This window comes from Alexandromys fortis, unplaced genomic scaffold (assembly GCF_014885135.2).
Source record: "Alexandromys fortis isolate MF-2015 unplaced genomic scaffold, M_Fortis_MF-2015_v1.1 scaffold_30, whole genome shotgun sequence".
Taxonomy (NCBI): domain Eukaryota; kingdom Metazoa; phylum Chordata; class Mammalia; order Rodentia; family Cricetidae; genus Alexandromys; species Alexandromys fortis.
In genome coordinates, this window is record NW_026067922.1 from 12,231,886 (window position 1) to 12,247,090 (window position 15,205).

Here is a 15,205-nt window from a genome sequence, read left to right on the forward strand (position 1 = left end):
TGTCTGACCCTGAACAATCAATGAACTCGGTGTTTCAACATTTGCACTCATAAAATAGTGGGGTGCCACATCATGGTAGTTAAGAGGCTGATCATAAAATAATGGGGAGCCGTGTCATGGTAGGTAAGAGGCTGAGCAGCTCTCAGGAGCAGGGCCTTGGAACACTAGGCAGGAGACAGCTATTTAACAGCCATGAAAGTAATGCCCAGTTCACCTCTCTAAGAACTCAGAGTATTCAGAACCAATACTCAGAACACTATTAAACAATGCCAAGTGCCCTGCAGTGACTGCTGGAGTGAGGAGCAGTTAGCGATGTCCCCCTTAGTCATTACATAGCTAGAGCACCTACCAACATCAGGATTCTCTAAGGAGCCGTAAGAGATGAGCCTGGACAAGAGGACCCAGGCAGGCTGTGTTAAATGTGCCAAGTAGGACACTGGAGGTGCCGAGTGATGGAGAGACAGGAGTAGTCAGGCACCAAGGAGCAAAGCCAGGGAAGAGGGTACAGGACGAAGCACCAGGGAGAAGGTGCCCAGAGGCAGGTCCTGCTAAGGGACATGTGCAGGCGGTGGGCATCCTGTCCACTCTGCCCTGCAGGGTGACTCTGGGATGTTCCTTATCTGTGCCCCTTCTGATGCAGGACTGCACTGTGCAAAGCATGTCAGCTAGACATAGGAACAGCTAAAACTGAGTCACAAGAGGAAAACCGAGCCAGCTTTAGAGGAGTTGGCTGCGGTGAGCATGGAGGGAGAGGACAGAGCAGTCCAACAGGCGGGGGTCTTTCCAGAAAGACTTTTTCCAGAAATTCCAGAAAGGTGGGAATTTTATTTATTTATTATTTATTTATTTATTTATTTATTTATATGATTTATTTATTAATTATGTATACAGTATTTTCAGTATTCTGTTTACATGTATGTCCGCAAACCAGAAGAGAGCACCAGATCTTATTACAGATGGTTGTAAGCCACCATGTGGTTGCTGGAATCGAACTCAGGACCTTTGGAAGAGCAAGCAGTGCTCTTAACCACTGGGCCATCTCTCCAGCCCCATCTGGTGGGAATTTCTAAGAGAAAACTAAGAACACCTTCCATCCTCCCACTGATTTAGCCTTGGGGTTAGTTTTCTTCCCAAGACCTCCCTCCCTCCTTCCCTGATATTTAGACAGGCCAGCCAGTGAGCCCTGGGGACCCACCCGTCTAGGTTCCGATCCAGCACCACAGTTACAGCTGAGTGCTGCCGAGCTAGGGTTTTCTACCTGGATGCCGGGGATCCGAACTCAGGTCCTCATGCTAGTGCAGTAGGCGCTTCCACCACAGAGCCACACCCAGCCCCATCCTTTCCGCTTCAGGTGATACGGAGCACTTAATGCACCTCCTGAGAGCAGCGGTGGTGACAAAGGCAACCATATACAAGTGGCAGGCTGGCTTTAGGAGGCCTTGGGGAGCTCACGAGCCCCACTTCCCTGCAGAGATTCATAAGGCATGCACTGGTTGTTCCAAAAGGAAATCACTCACCCCAGAAGAGCAAAAGGCCAAGTGAGCCAAAACACAGGGCTCTTCATTTACTGAGTCCTCTTGGTCATGTGTGTTAGCAGATCAACCTGGCACACTAAGGCGGCAAACAACTGGACACACACAAGAGCTCCTTGAGTGTATTTTGTGAGAGACTAAACCGTGTGAATTTACTCAGCTCTCAAGAACACAGAGGCATTTTAAGTTAGAAACAATAAAACTTCACCAGCTCCACACTTGGTACAGACCTCCACTCTTCACTGTCTGCAGCATTCAAGTACCTCACTTGTACAGCAGCTGTGCCTGGAAACTCAGTCTTCTGGAAGACGGGGTGTGCCGCCCTTCCCAGTGTTTTTCTATGTGAACACCAAGCCACAGATGTGCTACAAATGGGGCTGGGGTGTGGGGATAAGAATTAGAGACATTGTACAGGCGAACTCACCATGCTGGCTGCCAGGTGTCGGGGCTCTCCCCCTCCATTCCAGAGTTGAGTGGTTCCTCTTCTAAGGGTCAATGGCAGGCAGGCTTTCTACGTGCCCCCCCCCCACCACACTTCTAGGGGATGAAGCACTTCACCCACTTGAAACCAACACTGCAGCCCCACAGTGATGCCCACTGCTCCTGTGTATGGGATCCAGAGCTGCACAGGGGGCACTCTTGCCAAGTCTCAAACTACCAAAGAACACACATATTTTAGTGTGTGTGCGGGGGGGGGGGGGTTTACTAAGAATAGGCAGCAGTGTGTCGGCATTCTCGTGCACATGCTCGTGGTTGTGTACTAAAAAATGGTAACAGGGTCAAAATTCACTGGTAAGATTAATGCAGGAGAGCTGGGATGTTTTTGTTGCATCGTAGGCTGTATCAGCTTTGAAAACGTTTACATTTCTGAGACTGCCATGTGCTGCTCTGGACTGTGGGTCCCTGTGCCTAAGAGTCAGTGCACCTGGCTGCCATGTGAGGCAGGTCAGGGCTTCCCCTGCACGTGCCATGTGGCCATCTTGGATCTACCTTCTTCCTGATTAGTTCGGAGCTAAGGACCGCCACAGTCCCAGTGATGGAAGCAGAATCCATTGCTGATAGTGATCTCAAAAAGTCCAAGACCATACAAAAGAAAACTCCAGAATGTCCCTCATGAACTGAGAAGAGATTTTAGCCTATCAGCTGTGCCTCTAACCGCAGCTGGTTCAGAGGCTGAGACAGGACTGAGTCAAGGCCATCAAAATGTTGTCTCTAACAAATCTAAAACCACATTTCCCAGAAACCAAACTTAATATATAAAACAGATGGTGAGTCAAGGTGAAGGGAGTGGGGTTGATCCAATATTTAAAATTCAGTCAATGTAAATGACTACATGAGCTGACCAAACGAGACCACCAGATCATCTCAGAGATGCCAAATTTGTTTTAAAATGACAGGACTCATTACTGATTTCTAAAACAATACCTGAAACCAGCAAACATAAAAAGATTTTCCTTAGGTTTTTGTTTATATTTTTCCCAGAGCTTCCCATGATAAACTTGGGATAAGAATTCTTCTTGTGGCCTTGAATGACATGCTGTCCTCTTTGGCCCTTCTCTTGCACCCCGACATCCCTAGCTGTTCTTGAACCTGCCGGCCTTTGTGTTTAGTTCCTCGGTGATGAGTGATCTTCCCTGAGATGACAAGCTGGTTCCCTCTGCTGTGTTTCATGCAAGTTGGTGTCCATTCTAATGTCACCTCTCTAGATGGTCCCTCTCAATAGTGCTTTGTAGAGTATCCCTTCTTCTCCCTTGACAGTCACCTCATTTGTTTCTGGTTGGTTTCATTCCCCATTAAGACAGACCACTACCAGCTCCACTCAATCCATGACCCTTAAAGCAGGCCACATGTTCAGTGCTGTACCCTGGGCCTAGACTGTGACCAGAACATGGCATTTCTCAACAAGAAAGTAAATGAATAGGAAGGCCCAACTTTCCACAGCCTCGCCATGATACAGTCTTTACACCACATGCCAGTTGATCACGTGGAAAACAACGGCTCATTCGTTATTTCTTCCCTCTAAGTGAGCTTGAGTATCATGCCTTTTCAGCTTGGCCTTTGAATTGCCCCGTTTTTCCCCGGTTGCTCTGCAAGCACCATTGCTGTATCAAATAAACTGCTCCTCTGCCCACTGTGTGCGCAGACACGCCGCCCGGGTGCTCCTCTGCCCACTGTGTGCTCCTCTGCCCACTGTGGCTCAGACACGCCGCCCGGGTGCTCCTCTGCCCACTGTGTGCGCAGACACGCCGCCCGTGTGCTCCTCTGCCCACTGTGTGCTCAGACACGCTGCCCCTGTTTGCCATTTGTCATGGTGATGCTGCTCATCTTCTCTTGTGGCTTCCAGTTTGAGATAAGCTCAGGTCTTCCCCAGACCCAGCATCAATCATCCTGTGTCCTCAGCATCCTTACACATGTGTAAGTGAATACTTACACTGTTTAGATCTTTGACCCACCCGGGATCAGCTTTATAAATAAAGTGAAACATAATCTAATCTAAGAAGCAAATTCAAAGCCAGTCACGCTGGTGCATGCTTGCAATCCCTGATTCAAGATGGAGATGCATTGAGGCCAGCCTGGGCTACAATAGTGAATTCCAGGCTAGCCTCAGCTGCACACTGAGTTCTCGGTCTGAACTAAATGGCTAATTCCCATCTTGGAAAAAGAAAGTTGAGCTTTAAAATCCAATGAATACAGGTTTCCAGGTGTCATTTACACAATTTTTTACTTTCCTGAAAAAAACATTTATGAAAATAATTCAAAGTTCACATATTTTACAATGCATATAAAGATATATATCAATATGTATATGTATAGAATAATGTGTTTCCCACAATTCCCTAAGATCCGATGTTATCCTATAGAGCATGCCCTTCTCTGGTTCTCAGTGTCTTCTTACTTTTTTGGGTCTTGACCTCCTTTTTGATTCATTGTATTTTTTTTCAAAAAGATTCTTTTCAATTAAGCTCACTTCTTCATGGAGAACAGAAGTCTTTATTCTTAGTAAGAACGAGAAGATGTTTAGTATAAACTGGTAACTCAGAGAAAAGTTTGACTCTTCATAGGTTGTCACATGTTTACAGTAGCTAGAATGGGAAGGAAAAGGAGGTAAATTATCTTAAAATAGTAACTCAGAAACTCTGGCATCCATCCACTGACACCCCCAAATCCCTCTGCCAGTATATATGGTTAAAACAGTATTATGACTTCAAAGGAAACTTGGGAAATTTGCTGAGGTCCTTAATTATATGAAGAGAAAATTCTTCACAGTGTCTATGGTTGCTATGCTGGGGACAGGAGGGGCTCACTGTACCAGTCTCGATTTCTAAAATGTTTGGTCTAGCCCGTAGTTATGTTTAAAGACAGGTACACACCCACCCCTGGGTCATCATTCTGAGCAGTGTGATCCATGTGTGTGTGGCCCTAAGTTCCCAGGATTTTGCTGTCTGTTCATTTGTTTTTTAATTAACGAAGAACCTACGACCCCCACTTTACTATCCTAACTACACTCTATGTCCATCCTTCCATCCACAAGTAAGTGCAGTCCTCGTCCTCATCGAGGAAACCTCTCTTTGCAATAGATGGGGCCAGTCCAGAAAACTACAGCCAATCAAAATGCAGAGGTGTGCAGCCCAGTCCTAATGGAAACATTTACAAAGTACTCCTGCACCTCAGGCTCAGGGCACTCAGCAGAGGAGGGGCAGAGATGTAAGAGGCAGAAGACCAGGAATTTGCTATGAGACTATGTCGTCTAACATCGGAAGCTATACCCATAAAGTCTTACAACTGCCTAAACTCGAGCTGAACAGGACAATAGACATGCCAAAATGGATGGGGAGGAGAGGAGCCCACGAGGCCTCGACATTGCCTCGAACTACAGGCATAAGGCATGCCGAGAGCAGGGAAAACAGTCTTCCCCAGAGAACAACACACCACTTGGTTAAGCAATAGCAAATGGTCAGCCCTGCAAACATACATGCACATAACACTATAAAGACTGAGCAGGGTGTACTTATGTATTTAGGAATACATATGTATATACATACATGTATGTAACAGTGAAAAAGGGGGCAAGATAGTGCATCTGAAAGATAGCAAGGAAGGGTTTTGGAAAAGTCTGGAAGGAAGAAAGGGAGGTATGAAATAGTGTGATTATATTATAACTTCATGGAAGAAAAGAAAGGGGCACTCCTCAGGCAGAGCAGGAGGTCTCCTCATGCCTCATGCTTCTGGAGTGTTGAAAACATACATACCTTTTGCAGAATTTCTGGGTACTGAGCCAATACAGTGAGTTCTTGGTTATCAAGGACTGGCCTTTCGTTATCAGGAGTCCCTGGAGGCTATGTCCATGGAAACAAGGGCTATCGGTGTCTCCTTCAGTCCAGCTGAACTGAAAACTTGAAGGGGCCTTCTTTTCCACCACAGGTGTTGTGCCGAGCAGGGCACTGAATTGCTTCTGAAGATTCTTCACCATTTCTGCAGGTGGAAGGCAGAGGCAAAGGTCAATTCACAAGTAAGCCAGGATTTGTAAGAATGGACTAGTGTTGGCTTCTTAGCCTCTGGGGTGGGGGGGGCAATCTAGTCTCCAACTCAGGAGCCGCCTCCCTCCATATTCTGAGTGCACACTCGCACCCAGCTGGTTTCATAACCGCAGTAACATGCGGGTGGCCTTAGGTGAGGCTGGAGCTGCGTGAGGGGCCTCAGGAAGTTACTTAACAATGATTGAAGAAGAACACCAGACAATCTCAGGGCCAGTTTCCCAACAGAGCTCTCGCAGTCACAGATATTGCTGGGCCCTTAAGCTCTGCTGTGAAGACGCAGGCAAATTCCCGGATGTCTATGTGGTTTCTCCTTTGGCAGGAATTAGACACGAGCACATCCCCATCGAGTGGGAAGTGTGTTTATGCATTGGCTTTCCATGTGCAGACAGCTGATACTACCAACTCTACTGCTACCTGGTACCCAACAGGAACCAGCAGACTCACCTCTTCTCTTATACGCGACTGACTTGTCGATGTGCGAACGGTAGATCGGTCTTTTGGTTTTCCAATAATATCTAAACACGGTTGGAAAGAAGTGAAACAGAATGAGGGACAAACGTCCACACAGTTCAGAGACGGAGGCAGAACCTGAAGCTCAGTGGCTCCAGGCACTTGTCTACATTCTCTCAGGGCTTCCATTTCTGCAGGAGTCAGGGACCCTTTAGGCGCCACTACACAGCATGCAGTAGAGCTGTTTCTATCACCACACACAACCGTGCTGTTTACTCTCATTGCTTCTTCTCCTGCCTTTGCCCCAAATGCTCATCTCTGAGTGCTGTCCTCAGGAATCTGATTTGGAACCTCATACAAAATAGATAGTGATTGCCAGTCTCTCTGGCACACATTCTCTTCCTGGTGAGAAGAAGGAATGGCCCAGATTCTAGCATGACAGACTTAAGACCATCCCTTCGCCTGCAAAGGCAACCTCCTCCTAGGGGAAGGGCAAACAGGCGTGTTCATCGCAGAGAGGTGCTGGCCTGAGCTGGTCCACAGGGTCCCCGACCCGCACCCCAGGGCAAAGGCTAAGTGCCATCTGGCATTCCCGCAGGTGACTGGTGACATAACCACCTCTGGCCCAGGAGAGGCTGCTGGTGTGGGACAAGATGATGACATGCTTCTAAGCTCACGTTCATCCTGCCTGTGCTACCTAAAGGAGGAGACTTCTAGAAATCGCAATAAAAGTATTTATCTTGATTCAGGCCTCTAAAAGAAAAAAAAGACACCATGGCAGCAGAAAAGGACACGGAGTCACGGGGTCTGATCTGCTTCCTCCAGGGTCTAGCAGCCCAAGTGACCACGTAGGCTCTGGAAGGCAGAGGCTCTCTTATATCCTTTATACCCTCTAGGGCATACAGTAGGCATTCAACTGAAGTGTCGTTAACAGTAGATGGGATGGCTGGGCAGTGGCGGTGCACACCTTTAATCCAAGCACTCAGGATACAGAAGCAGGCAGATCTCTGTGAATTAGAGGCCAGCCTGATCTACAGAGCAAGTTCTAAGACAGGTTCCAAAGCTAGAGAGAAACCCTGTCTTGAAAAACAAAAACAAACAAACAAAAAGAGATGGGATGGCACTCTTTAGGCATTCAAATTAAATATTTGTTTATTATAATGGAATAAATGAATAAATGAACCAACAACCACATTTAGCTTTTGTGCTGTTTCCTACCCTTACAGGACTGTTATGGGAGTAATTTGTGACATATTTGTGAGGTCTGGAGTGGTGGTTGAGAACACCTTTAATCCCAGTGCTCAGAATGCAGCCAGGACAACATGGTGAGACCCTGTCTCAACAACAACAATAAAAGAGATAACATGTCTTGTTATGTAATGCCAGGAATGTGGTACAGCCCTGTAATCTCAACACTCAGGAGTTCAAAGCCAGCATGAACTACATGGTGAATTTGAGGCCAATCAGGGTTCCATGAGATTCTGTCTTAATAACAAGAGAAACAACCACCACATTACACTGTACAAGCCCTGTGTAGACATTAGATGTGATATATCTAGTGCTTGGCAGAGTGCCTGGTTGCCTGGCTCAGAGGTATTAATGAAACAAGCAGAACCTTCTAGAAAAGACACTAAGGAGCAGGAAGTCAAAACCACAAATATCTCTATTTACCTATAAAACTTAAAAATTGATACTCTTCTCATTTCTAAGGGTTAGTTAAGAAAATACATGTGGACTTTTTAGTAATGTTAGGGATAAGTGACAAACATCACTTTACCAAATTTAGGAACTGAGATTTTTCTCAAATATTAAAAAATTCAAATTAGTTAGGTGTGGTGGTGCACACCTTTAATCCCAGCACCCAGGAAGCAGAGGCAGGTGGATCTTTGAGTTTGAGGTCAACCTGGTCTACAAAGTCAGTTCAAGAACAATCAGGGCTACACAGAGAAATCCTGTATTGGAAAAAAACAAAACAAAACAAAACAAAAAAACCCAAAAAGCAAAACAACAACAAAATATCAGTGAGGTGTCATTAGCTCTATGGTGAGTCTGTGATTTTCTAAGACATCTCTTTACAATTATCATTTATTTTCCTAAGTGATAGTGTAACAAGTACCCTGTATAGTCACGGCCTTAGGAACACCCACTCTTACGCTTTCCTTAGGAGCTGGGTCTACACAATATTTCTTGTGCACTGGTAATGAAGGCCTAGACAAATGGCCACCACCATAATCAAGGAGGCATTACTACCACCCAAGGCCAGATGCCCAAAAGATGGGAGAGTGATTGAAGATGACAAAGTTCCAACTGTTTGGACACCCTTCTGAAATGGAGTCTTCTCCAGATATCAGCCCCCCTTTGTCTGCTTCTCCAAGGACACAGAGGTTCCCAAACAGACACATCACAAAGGCCTTGGGTTTCTAGCTAGACCCTGACTATGCTTCCTCATCTTTACTTGGTTTGTCTGACTGTTTGGGAAGAAGGATGAAGGTGTAATTTACATCTAATGAAACCCCTTTCAGGGCACTTCCAATTAGCATTCTCACTAGCTGTGTAATCAGCACTGTGACTAACGCAGACAGCCCCAGCGCTCCAACAGCCAGGGCCCTTTGTAGTCGTCCTTCCCACACCCTTCATCTAGGTAGCCACGGTCTTTACCCTGTAAGCTTGGCCATTTTCAGAATGTGATATAAATAGATGTGTATGGCATGCAACCTTCTGGCCCTCTGTTTAGCACATAAGACTCAGGAGTCACTGCTGGCTGGATGGGAGGCTTTGGTTTGTATTCTAAGTGGGCTGTGTGGCTGTGTGGTGTGGACATGCCAGCTACTCTCTCTCATTACCAGCAAGTCACAAAAGCATTTCTATATGGACTTCTGTGGAAACATAAATTTTCATTTTATTTGAACTCTTCAAAGTAGCTGTACCATTTTAGACCCCAATACTTGGTATGTGCAATTGTATTGAAAATGGACCCTTCTAATTATAGTAGACATCTTTCCTTGTGTATCCTGTACATCTTCAGTTTTTTCATTGAAAAATTGAGTTGTTTTCTTATTTTATCAATTCTTTATATTTTATAAATAAAAATCTTTCATCATATATGTAACCTTCAACTACTCTTTTTTCTCTCTTTCACTTTTTTTTTTTTTTTTAAAGACAGTGTCTCACTATCCTAGAAGTCACTCTGTAGACCAGGCTGGTCTTGAACTCAGAAATCCACCTGCCTCTGCCTCTTGAGTGCTGAGACTAATGGTATGCACCACCACGCCCAGTTTTCAGCTGTTTTCTCTAAGTCTAGGTTTTGTTTTCTCTTAAGCACCTTTGGAGAAATTTCCCCCTCTACAGTCCAATTTACCAGTTTCTCTTTTTTTCTATTATTTTAAAGAAATTATTTACTTTTATTTTATTTGCATTGGAATTTTGCCTGCAAGTATGTCTGTGTGAGGGTGTCAGGTCTTGGCGTCAGAGACAGTTGTGAGCTGCTGTGTGGGTGTTGGAAATCAAACCCAACTCCTCTGGAAGAACAGTAAATGCTCTTAACCACTGAGCCATCTCTCCAGCCCACCAATTTCTGTTTTATGGATCATGGTTTTGATGTTATATCTAAGAAATTTTTACCTAACCCAAGAGATCAGCGAGCCTTTTCTTTCCATCTTACCTCCCTCTATTCTTCCTTTGTGTGCATTTATGCGCACGTGTGAAGGCCAGAGGTCAACTTCAGGACCCACTTCACCTTGTTTTTTGAGGTAGTGTCTCTCATGGGGACCTGGAGCTTGCTAATTGGACTGACTAGACTGGGCAGCCCACAAGCCCTAGGGATCCTTCTGTCTCTTGTATAACCAGTGCTGGGATTCCAGGTGTGTACTCACATCTAGCCTTTATATGGGTGCTGGGGATTGAACACATGTCCTGATGCTTGCTGGCTGTGAGATCTCCCCCGGCCCAGCAATGAGTTCTGCATGTGCTCTGGAACTTCACCCAGGTTCTTCTCAACCCTGTGCTAAGCTGGCAGCTGTCGAAGCCGCCTACTAAGCTGGTTTAGACGATTGTTTTTACCAGCGTTCTTCATAATCTCATGCAGAGTACCATGGTTAACTTCAGAAAAGTGTTAATGACCATCTGACAGCCCAAAAGATAATGTCCAGAGCAACAGGGAGTCCTGGTTCCGTCCCAAGTAATAAATAAACAAATAAATAAAATAATAAGTAATTCATACTTCAGTGTTAGAATCAGTGTATGTCTCAAAATACTAGCATTTAGCTACATTAGAGGAGTATTTTGCAGCCAAAAGGAATAAGTCTATTTATACAATCCGTTTTCCAGGGAGACACTAGGCCCCAGGGTATAGCTGTCTAGAGGGTCCCATATCAAATCATCCTCTACACAGTGTATGATAGTGTGCTAATACACAGAGGCAGTGGCAGCCTCCACTAACTGATGTCAGTCACTGCCACCACAGAGTCCCTGGGCATGCTGAACACCTGCCTCTTGGTATCACTATGACAACCCATTTTCACAGAAATTTATATTTTCTGCCTTCCTTAAAGAAAAAAAAATCAACTAACTAGAATGTACAGAACCAACATTTCTGGAGAAAGGTTACATGCTACCAAGATACACATTGCAAAGTGCAAAACGGGACATAGGGCAGGTGAGCAGAGGAGGGGACACGGGGCAGGTGAGCAGAGGAGGGGACACGGGGCAGGTGAGCAGAGGAGGGGGACCTACTTGGCCCTTGCTTCTTCCCACTGTCGTCTTTTCTCATCAAAGGTTTTCTTCATAACTTGGTACCATTTTCTGAAATCAAACTGCGGTTTATCTGAGAGAAATGAAACCCATGGTTAGCAGTAGAACTCGTTCATTAAAACAACACATTATCACATCTGAATTTATTCCAAAATAGAACACTTACATGACAGCTCTCAGAGAGGATGAGCAGAGCCACCGTCTCCACAGCAGCGTTCATGCTATCTGACACTCTCTCCTGTAAGTTGTGACCTATACTGTAGCCCCACAGACTGTCCTGAAATGTCCTTTACACATTTCTCCTGGGCTTTAAAGGGTTTTTGCTGCCTCCTGGAGAAGGCCGCTACACAACCAGACCCCTCTTCCCCAGTTCCCACACCCAGCATGTGCACCCCAGTCCCTGGCAGAACTGTGATGAGAAGCACATGATTGGGAAAGACACTGTGGTGCTATGGCGGATCAATCCAAACTGGCATTCCCTCAGGACCTGTTTCTATTCTTCCACTCCTAATTCAGAGAGTCCGACCATGAAGAAGGAAGCAGACACAGGCACAGACAACAGACTTGGACACAGCAAGTATACACAGGATAGCTCTCTATTCTCCTCCAGTAAGAATGGCCTTTTTCATGTCTAATTACAAATGTTTTCATCTGGCCAATATCAACAAACAATACAGCCTTGAAGGCCATACAGCCAGAGAAAGGAAACCACCCAAAGAACTGGAAGGGCAGAGGAAAACTAAGAGTTAGTCAACTCAAGTTCTTGACCCCCCAGTCTCCTCAAGGGGTAAAGGGGATGGCGGGATGGTACCTAGGGCAGTATAGGGCATGGACCACAATCCTGTGCTGTTGATGAGAGACATACTATGAAGTCTACAAGGACAACATTAATGTGGGATTCCCCTCTGTATGCTGTGAATACCATTGGTTAATAAAGAAACTGTCTGAGGCCTGTGATAGGGAAGAGCAGAGATAGGTGGGGAAAGGTAAACTGAATGCTGGGAGAAGGGAGGCAGAGTCAGGGAGAAGCCATGGAGCTGCCGCTAGAGACAGACATGTTGAAACCTTGTTGGTAGGCCATGAGCCTCATGGTAAAATATAAAATAATGGAAATGGGTTAAATTAAGATGTAAAAGCTAGCCAATAAGAAGTTAGAGCTAATAGGCCAAGTGATTTAATTAATACAGTTTCTATGTGGTTATTTCAGGAGTCTGGGCGGCCTCCTACTACACAACATGGCAAAGTGATCTCTTAGCCATGTCTCCATTACCGACCATCACCTCTAGCACTGAAGGAGCAGCAGAAGATGTCAAGTTCAACCCTATGTACATGTTACTGTAAGCACTGGACAGGAAGGAGTGTTTCACTTCACATATGTTATGGAAAACACATGAACTGAGAATATTAAACCCAAGCTCCTAAAACTAATGAGCAAAAATCTTTCTACAAACAAGAACCCTTCCTAAATTTAAGAATTCGTGTAGACACAAAACTACACAGATTGTGTCTACACGATAAACTTTTCAAAAAGCAAATGGGAACCTGTGGGCACTTGATTATAACCCAGCTACTTGGGAGGCTGAAGCAGGAGGATCGTAAGTCAAGTACAACGTGAAACAAACCACATGGGCAATTTAGTGAGACCTTGTCTTAAAATGAAAAAGCAAAGAGAGGCTAAGTGCATAGTTCAGTGTAGGCGAGCTGGCCAAGCTATGCAGAAGTCATGTGTTCCATGCATAGCAGCTATCTGTCTACTTACCAGCTACAAACTGCATGCCACACAGTCACCCGAGTTTACAAACACCGGCAGTCTAACAGAGACAGAGGGGCAGATAGACTTAGGCCATTAGCTATCATTACACATGGAGTTAGTTCTATTTCAGGACTACCCAGTGGAAGTCTGCACAGCAGCAGTGGTGGCAGGCGTGATCAGCTCTGGCTCTGGGAAAGGGGGACTGGTGTGAAGGGAGTGGGTGTGGGGAGTGGGCAGGAAAGTGCTATTAATGCTGCTCATGGGAGAAGCCTGAAGAGCAAGTAGAGGGACCAGCACAGGCAGCCCCAGAAGCCACACTGCTGCAGAAGCTCATGGTCTGGTCTGGCTAGAGAGCAGCAAGCAAGAATTAACAACAGATGAGTATAGAACAAAAGAGAAACCACTTGAGTCTCTTGGTAGCCACAGATACAACAGTCAGACCTACAGATGGAAGAGACAGCACAAGGCCCAGGTGGTACACATACGAACACACATGTATGTGACTGTCCATCATTCTCCTCCACACTGACTACCTTTTAATCCATCATTTACAACCCCTTTTCAATTTGACTGACGCAAAATCCATGTACCTTCTTTGTGTTCTTCATTATATGTTTCAGCAAGCCCAGCGTAAGACCTGGAGAATACAACCACAAGACAACTTATTTAGATGGCATGTGTCTAGACACTGAATTTTTTATTTGACTTTAATTTTTTGAGACAGGGTCTCACTGGGTAGCTCCATCTGGGCTAGAACTTTCCTTTGTAGACTAGACTGGCCTTGAACTCACAGAGATCTGCCTGCCCCCATCTCCTCAAGTGCTGGGATTAAAGGTGTGCTCCACCACCCCCAGGTTTGACAGGGGAAAGCAGAAAAGCTGGAGAGCAATCACTATCCTGGAAGAAGACCCTGAAGATCTTCATCCCTGTGACTTTTAAGAGAGTAACACTGCAAAGCACTGTTAGAATCGAAAAGAATCTCTGAGTGACATGGTGCCAGGAGCCTAAAGGAGCCTGATAGGGTGCCAATTACTCTTTACAATGTATAATGCTTTAAAATCCAGAAATACAAGGGCTGATGAGAGATGCTTCCAGCTCAGAAGCAGGCATAATCAGGTAGCTGAGGTACTTGCTAGAAACCCATGTCTACAGCATAGCAGACACCACAGTCTGCTGGAAAACACCGGTTCCCACAATCTGAGTAACTAGCAAAAGCTATGCTACATTTCTTCCCATTTTTTTTTTTTTCTTCCTCCCTGAGACAGAAACCCTACAGGGTTTCTCTGTAGCTTTGGAGCCTGTCCTGGCACTAGCTCTGTAGACCAGGCTGGCCTTGAACTCACAGAGATCTTTCTGCCTCTGCCTCCCGAGTGCTGGGATTAGATGCACACGTCACCACCACCTGGCATTGTTATTTTTTTTAAAAAATGGAGTCAGTGTGATAAAGAGCCATCTGTCATCAACTTACCATTCTAATTTGTCATCCAGCAAAAAGAGTAGTTTTAACACTACCACAATGACAGCCACAGCCTGCACGTCATATTTAACTGTCCTTTTCTTTTTAGCTATAGGATCAAATGTCAGGAAGTCCACTTCTCCGATTCCAGTCAGCTTTACCACTTGGCAGGTCAAACTGTGCATTTCGTCTGTTGAAAAGTAAACAGTTAAACACAGATTAAATCACTTGGTTCACTAGGCTACAGTAATATACACATTCACCAAGTGTCTTTACGTATCTGCTTTGTTTGTAAGGCAGGTTCTTGCCGTATAATTCATGTTGGCCCCGAACTCATGACTAATGCCTTAGTCTCTGGAGTGGAGGCTGGGATTGTACTCTGTAGGTTTGCAACACCTTACCCAGAAACCTTTTATTTAAAATGTGATGCCACGTAGGAATTTGGAAAGCAATGTTTGATAAATAATACTAGAAGATGAGGCCAGTGTAGAAATAGTAATGGGTGGATCTTGGCAGTCCTACCTGACTTCCTAAAACATTTATGTGTGGGACACATTGGGGTCGCATGCAGACAGCCACACATCAGCTTTGTGCTGCTCCATACCTGTCCCTCGCCTGTGTCTCTACAGCAAGGTATACTTAACCTGTGTGTGGGATGGACCTCCAGGAAGCACCCAGCTGCTGGGTGCCATGGAGCCCTGGAGGCTCAACAAGCTCTCAGTTAGAG

The 15,205-nt window shown here is 45.4% G+C and overlaps 1 protein-coding gene across 2 annotated transcripts in view; it reads right to left on the reverse strand.

The window, feature by feature from the left end:
* Positions 1 to 917: 917 nt before the first annotated feature.
* The window catches only part of Taf1b (TATA-box binding protein associated factor, RNA polymerase I subunit B), an 80,088-nt gene continuing 65,800 nt past the window's right edge, over positions 918 to 15,205 (reverse strand). For both annotated transcript variants that reach the window (XM_050141917.1, XM_050141916.1), the window contains 6 exons: positions 14,491 to 14,668; positions 13,613 to 13,659; positions 11,252 to 11,342; positions 6,515 to 6,585; positions 5,783 to 6,005; positions 918 to 4,615 (listed from right to left, as the gene is read on the reverse strand). In XM_050141917.1, the coding sequence (XP_049997874.1) occupies positions 4,414 to 4,615; positions 5,783 to 6,005; positions 6,515 to 6,585; positions 11,252 to 11,342; positions 13,613 to 13,659; positions 14,491 to 14,668 (812 nt within the window). In that variant the 3' untranslated portion in view covers positions 918 to 4,413. The remainder of the gene's footprint in view (positions 4,616 to 5,782; positions 6,006 to 6,514; positions 6,586 to 11,251; positions 11,343 to 13,612; positions 13,660 to 14,490; positions 14,669 to 15,205) is intronic.